This window comes from Poecile atricapillus, chromosome 4, assembly GCF_030490865.1.
Source record: "Poecile atricapillus isolate bPoeAtr1 chromosome 4, bPoeAtr1.hap1, whole genome shotgun sequence".
NCBI lineage: Eukaryota > Metazoa > Chordata > Aves > Passeriformes > Paridae > Poecile > Poecile atricapillus.
This window is the reverse complement of record NC_081252.1, coordinates 45,537,302-45,544,147: the sequence shown is the minus strand read 5'-3', so window position 1 is coordinate 45,544,147 and position 6,846 is coordinate 45,537,302. Positions and strand designations below refer to the sequence as shown.

The window sequence follows — 6,846 nt, the reverse complement described above, 5'->3', positions numbered from 1 at the left end:
AAGTCAACTCTGATTTAAATTATTATAATATGGAGTGGCTGGCCCAAGTGATTTGCTCGTTCTTGTGCCTTGATCTTATCTTATGCTGCTTTCATGTAAAGCATCATTTAACTTCACTCAGTTGTACTTTAAAAATGCATATGTAGAAAAAGTGTAGAAAATGTGAGTGCAGAAAGACCAGTCTCAGAGGATGTAACAAACATCTGACTGGCTGACTGACTCTGAATGTTGAACAGTGTGAAGAAGCCTGATGTTGTTAGATCCGCTCCTCTGCAGTTTTCCCAGCTTGCTTGTTTTGGGTGGCATCTTAAAACTTCTAACTCCAGAATGTGAGTAAACACATGCAAAACTTTAAAGAGCAGCGTTTTCTAGTATGAGGCATTTCTGTCAAGGTGAGAGGGAGGAAAGAGAAGGTTGTCCCACTCCCTGGTGGGGAATGGGAAGGTGGCTCTTGCAGGAGCCTGCCCCTCATCCTGATGTCCATCTCCCACTCTGCAGGAACCAAATCCAACACACAGAGCAGCAGCACAAGGCTTCTCAATGTGTCATAGCCCTTGCTGGTGCTTGGGTCACCCTTAGCTTTCATACAAGGTTTTATGGTAAGTCATCTTCAATCCCCTTTTCAAGAAGTGCTCCCTTCCCTAAGCATTGCTCTCGCCACATAAGCAGCCTTGCTTCAAGGCTAAAATGGAATGGATGGAGTGATATCTCCATTCCCCTGTGGGTCTACATTACAAATATGTCACTGAACATCCCAGGAATGAGACAAATAACAGCAGGTCCTACATGGACCAGATTCCCTTTCTTTGAAGCAAAATTCTGGGCTGATCCTCATCGCTGCTCTACCTTCTGGTTAAAAATACCTGACCTTGTGAAATTTCACAGCTCTCTCTGGGCAGCCAGCCCCTGCCTGTCCAGTGGAACACCCGTGGAGGTCTACTGAGGGCCAGGCAGTCCTGCCTGTCTCCACGTGCGGCTGCCCTTGATCTGATATCCCCCTGATACTGGCTCCTCCTATTTTTAATCTTCTCCCACAGCTTGATAACCTACTTGTTATGCACCTACACGGACGCATGCACTAGCCCGCCGGGGAGGATGGAGGGCGGGGGCTGCTGTGGGTGGATGTGGATGTCAGGACGTGCTCACCACCACGCCCTGGCCAGCAGCTGCGGCGCCGCGCTGAGGGGCTCCTCCCGCAACCTCCTCTCGTAGCGCGGGCTGCTGCTCTCCATCTCCAGCGATGGATGGGCTTTGCTCTCCTCGGGAAGCGGTTGGAAGGAATGTTCTGTAGTGCCGACACATCTCCCCGGGTCGGCTGTTTATCGGGGCGGCGGGAAAACACGCTGCCGGAATATTGAGCATTTAGTAAGTGAGTAAGTGATCAAATAAATCAGCACTTCCCCCACGAAACACAAGCGGGAAGCCGAGCGGCGCTGCTCCTCGCTCCGCTGCCCGCGGTGGTGTAAGAAAACCGTGCGTGAACGGGAAGCTCGGGGTTTCCCTGGCACTCAGCCGTGCAGGTTGGGACTGCGGCGCTCGCCAGGTCGGGGGTGCCGCCGCCGCCGCCTCCGCCCTGCCTGTCCGCGCCCCTCCGCGGCTGCGGGCCGGCCGCTCCCGCGGTGTCCTGTCACAGCCGCCGCCTTACGTAACTGCTGCTCACAGCGGGGGCTTTGGTTATCCCTCGCCTCGGCTGCCACCGCACACCGTCAGCCCCGGCGGCTGGGCACAGGCTGCGCGACACGAGCCCCTCCCGCGCCGCGCAAGGCACAGCCGCGCAAGGCACAGCCGCGCAAGGCACCGCCCGGCCGATGCTGCGCCGCGCCTGGAGGAGCCCCGCGCTCCCTCTGCGGACTCCCCGCTTCCCCCCCGCAAGTCGCGGGACCCCCATGAGCGCTCTGGCCGGGAGGGCGGTGGGTGCGCAGGGTACCCTGGCCGCCAGCGCTGCGCTCAGCGGAGAACAGCGCGCGGTGCCATCCGCACTCGCAGCCCCTTATCCTGAATGGGAGAGTGATTCCCACGCCCAGTTTGCTCAGAGATTTTCAACAGCTCTACACCACGCGAGCGAGAAGGTTCAACCAGAAGAAAGCGCCTTTTTTTTTTTATTTTGTTTTTATTTATTTACCAGAGCGCCCACCGCACGAGAGGGTGAAGGGATACCCTGTTCAGTCAACTGGGTCCTCCTCACGGCTGGGCAATGGCTCCCCGTTCCCTCCTTTCTCTGAAGCAAACGCTGCTTTTGGGGAACAGGGGAGCCAGACCTCGCAGGGCTCGTAGGGGTGGCACAGGGCATCCCCGCTGCCTTTCTCTCTGTCTTGGCCGTGCGGATCGCCCCCGCTGCCCGGGGTGCGGGGGAGGAAGAAGGGCTGCAGGGGAGGAAGGGGGGGCTGCCGAGGCGGTGCGTGTCCCCCCCGCCGCCCCCTCGCTGCGGCGGCACGTGGTGCTCCCGGGACGCGGGTCCTCAGACGCCCCCCCTGCCCAGCCAGCCAGCCTCCTTCGCGAGGAGCTTTTTATAGCAGCCCCGACCCGCTCCCCGATGGGAGGTTTCTCGCCGCGCTCACGTTACCGTGCGGGTGCGATGTTAAATAAAGGAGGGGGAGGAGGGGAAGGGAGTTCGGCGGGCGCCTAATTAAGAGCCGGCGTTAACCAGGAGGGCTAAAAATAGCGCCGAGCGCCGCAAACCGCCCAACCGCAGACAGCAACCCCCGTGGATCCCTGCCGCGCCTCCGCCGGTGAATGGAGCGGCCGGCGCTGAATGGAGCGGCCGGGAGCATGAATGGGGAAGCGGAGCGCGCTGTGAATGGGGCGGCGCGGGCGCCGCGGGGGGGCGCTGTGGCGCCGCGGCGGCAGCTGGGGCCGCGGCCGCGCACGTGCCGGCGCGGGGGCGGCTCGGTGTCACCTGGCGGCAGCGGTGGCGGCGGGCGGGGCGGCGGCGCGGGCGGGCTATAAAAGTGTCCCGCCGCGGCACATGCACACTTCGGGGAAACTTCCTGCCTGGAGTGGCGGCGCCGGCCGCCATGGGAGGCGCGCCCGCTCCCGCCGGCCCCGCTCCGCCCTAGGGCGGGCAGCCCCGCGGCGCAGGGCGGCCGCGACCCCCGCCCCGACCTGACCCGACCCGCCCCCGCCGGAGGCAGCGCTGGCGAGCGCGCCCGCTCCGCCGGTACCCGGTTGCGCCCTGGGAGGCGGTGGCAGGATGAGAGTGAACGAGAGCGAGCTGAACAGCTCCGTCCTCCCGCGGGACCCGCCGGCCGAGGGCGCCCCGCGCCGCCAGCCCTGGGTGACCTCCACTTTGGCTGCCATCCTCATCTTCACCATCGCGGTGGACCTGCTGGGCAACCTCTTGGTCATCCTCTCCGTCTACCGCAACAAGAAGCTGCGAAACGCGGGTAAGGGGCGGCGGGGAGGCCCGGGGGCGCCGCCCGGGCTGGGGTGGGCGGGGGTCCCGTGGCCCCGGGATGCGGCGCCGTGGCCTCTTCGTCTGCCGCTGAAACTTTCCCCGAGCGCCGAACTCCGGGGCTGGGCTCTTTGCCTCCATCCCCAGCTGGCGGTTATCGGCTGTGACAGATGCCAAGAGCTCCGTCTTTCCTGCCGAGTCGGTAATCGAGCGGGAAAGGTTATTTTTAGCTCCCGCCACTGAATCCTGGTGTTATTTTTAGCTCTCGGCGGTTCCCACCTAGCAAAAGGGAATGGCAAGTAAGTCCGTATTTAAGAATGAAATTCAGACACGGTACCGGGGATGCTGCCTTGGCATACAGTGTGTGTCTGTGCATGCTGGATGCTGTTCTTCTGATTGATTTTCTTTGAGTTACAGAAATGTCTCCAGTAACAAATTCTATGGTTGGAGCTTCAAATCAAGCGAATACGAAGTTATAAACATTGCAGGATTCAGACAATTCCCTCCCCCACCTTTGTTCGCCTCCTACTTACCGTCTAGGTCTTTGGGAATGGAAAACATCTAACAGAAAACAGCTTTAGGCACTTAAAAAAAAAAAATCTCTAATTTTGACAGGATAGAATCTGTGCTGGTCTATTGAGTAAATCCCTCTTAGTTCATGGATTATTGGTCAGACAGGCAGGAACTTCTTCAGATTCATTCTGCTTTATCATGTCAGACCAGCTGCTGTGCACGTGTACCAAATATGTGCACTCCAAGCCCTATGCATCTTTCATTGAAAAAAAATACAGGAGCATGGGAAGAGAGCTGTATTGGTAATGAAAGCAGAATTTCACTCCCTGACAACTGAGAAGCTGATTTTATTTTTTTCACAATTGGGCTGTCATGGTCTTCATTACTACTGCACTCAGTTCATTAGTTAGTGGTTTAAAATTCATCTGAGGGGGTGAATTTTGAGCCTGGGCTTTGCTCTGAGCTAGCCTAAGGAAGGTATCTTGTGTTGGACTCTGGCAAGCAGTGGCATGCTTATCTTTCTAAGGTTAATTCAGGTAATTCAAGTGGATTGTCTGCTTCATTTTCATTCTGCCATAGTGGCGTGCCACACACGAGATCAGAATGAAGAGTAACGGATTTTAATTTTTTCCTCCCTACAGTTGCCAATGATGTAAATTCTAAAAGCTATAGTATCTTCCTGCTTCCATTGGCAGAAATTTCATTCACGGGAGCCGGCAGGGTAGCACGTGCAATAGCGTGTAATTGAGAGGAGACTCCAACTCCACAAGTCCCAGTGAGCACTTGACTACCCTTGTTCCCTGGACGAATTTTAGATGGAGGGAGAATGGGTTGAGACAGGCATATTACTTGGGTTACTCTAGGGGAATGGGTGATATTCTCCTCCTGAATTAATAAATCTGCTTTAGTACTTCTGTGGGTAGTTTGCAATATGGACAAGTCTGCTAAAGTCTGAAGTAAACGTGGTGTCTGTTTTCTGGAGACAAAACTGAATCCTTGGTTCTATGTATGTGCATACTCTCTGCTGTAGATACCATGTAATCCCTCCTGAATCTCAACACGTGCTCACTTGCTCACTCTTACTGCATTTCTTGTTCTTGCCTTTTCTGTCATAGTGACTGTTAAGAACTGCAATAAACTGGCAACAGCTAGGCGAATAGAGCATTCTTCTGAACATAAGTTGTTTGAGACTGGAACGTGAACTAGATACTGCTTGACTCTCTGAAATTAAGGATTAATTAAAACAAATAGACACTTGGTGCAATGTGGTAAATAGTTTCTAGTCTTGATTTAGGAGAAAAATAGGAGCAAGCTTTTAAAGTTCTTAAGTTTGAGTTTGTTGGGGTTTTTTTTCTTTAAAATATGGGGGAGAGGGGTTAGTAAATGGATTAAAGGAATCTTTGGAAATAACACAAGTTTTAAAAAGGTGTTCTAAGTGTTCTTGACTAATCCTGAAAAAAAACCTGTGCCTGGGCATAACTTTATTTATGTGAGCACCACTATTAAACTGGGCCTTCAATTAGGAAGGGGTTACTCAGACAAATAAATTTGTAACAGGGAATAAGTATTTAGAAGACCCTGGCCTATAATTTGTAAGTTTGAAGACTAAAGTCTCCCAAGTCTTGTTTATCCTAATGCAGATTATTCAGGAAGAGGCATTGACAATAATCTGATTTACACATACATTTATACAACTAATTTGTAACTTGGTAATGCGAAAGGCAGTTATGAGTTTTTACAGAAATGTAATAAGAAAGAAACTTCTACTTTTGCAACAACTTATATTAAGTCTTGCTGGCACATTAATTGAGGAAAAAGGACACAGGATGAAAATTCCACTGGAAAAAGGTCAGGGAGGAACAGAAGATGCCTCCTGAAGAAAATGTATCTCACTGAAGATTTTCTTCCCTCTTTGCAAGAGAGGACTAACAGAAATAAGGAGTATATAACCCTTTCACAAAAAGGTGGATTTGGTGGGGGAAAACATCTTGCATCTCTGTCCTACTCCCTATTATATACATATCTATTGGAAGATACTACAAATTGAACCTGTGGACTTACGATTTAAAAAGTGCATTGGGGAATAGTAGGAAGGCCTAAAAAAACCTTCTCAACAAGTGGTGTAACCTTCCTGACAGTCAGAAGGTTAGTAAAAGACACTGATCAAAGCAGAGGAGTCAGTAACTCAAAGAAGTTTGTCTCAGCAAGCGAGGAGTGTCTGATACTACAGACTCCTTCATAGGCACAAGCATGGCTTCAATAGATGCTCTTCTAGACACAGAAGCTGATGATGCAACTGGTAGGATCCTCTTTTATTTAATGTACTTGACTTGTAATAAGTTTAATAGTTCTGGTCTGTTATTTCTTTTATGGTGGCTTGTAATCCAAGAGTTGCCTGACACCAATTCAGTCCTGATGGGAATAGCTACGATTTAAAGCTGACCTACACAAAGACTGAATTTGGTTTATGATATCTGTAATCTTTTAACTTTGAAACAAAGTTCAAGGGAAACATTCAAGGCATAAGGATTTTAATGACCATATCTCAGTAGCATATTCATGCAGCTTGAACTTTAAACTTTTGTGCTTTCTTTAATAACTAGTTTTTAAAAAGAATGAGAATGGATTGTTTCAGAAAGAAGTTTTGTGTAAATCCTTGTCTCATTTACCACTATAAATATTCATAGATCATTCAGCAGATCCACCCTGGGAAGATGCAATTACTATCCATAGGGAAGGTATATTTAAAAACTCTTGGTACTTTTAACAAGTGGAATTTTTATTTGAAACTGTCAACATCACATCAGAGCATCTCAGAAAACTGAGGAGCTCACTTAAGTGATTTATGTAATAGTCCACTCAAATTTGGTGATTGCTGGTATCCTTATGCCTTTGTTGTTACCCACACCAAGAAAAACAATGCATCAAGAACAAGGTGAGGG

The 6,846-nt window shown here is 51.2% G+C and overlaps 1 protein-coding gene across 1 annotated transcript in view; it reads left to right on the top strand.

Annotated features, from left to right (window-relative positions):
* The first annotated feature begins 2,961 nt into the window (after positions 1-2,961).
* The window catches only part of MTNR1A (melatonin receptor 1A), a 52,081-nt gene continuing 48,196 nt past the window's right edge, over positions 2,962-6,846 (top strand). The window contains exon 1 of the mRNA XM_058838028.1: positions 2,962-3,383. Coding sequence (XP_058694011.1) covers positions 3,191-3,383 — 193 coding nt within the window. The 5' untranslated portion in view covers positions 2,962-3,190. The remainder of the gene's footprint in view (positions 3,384-6,846) is intronic.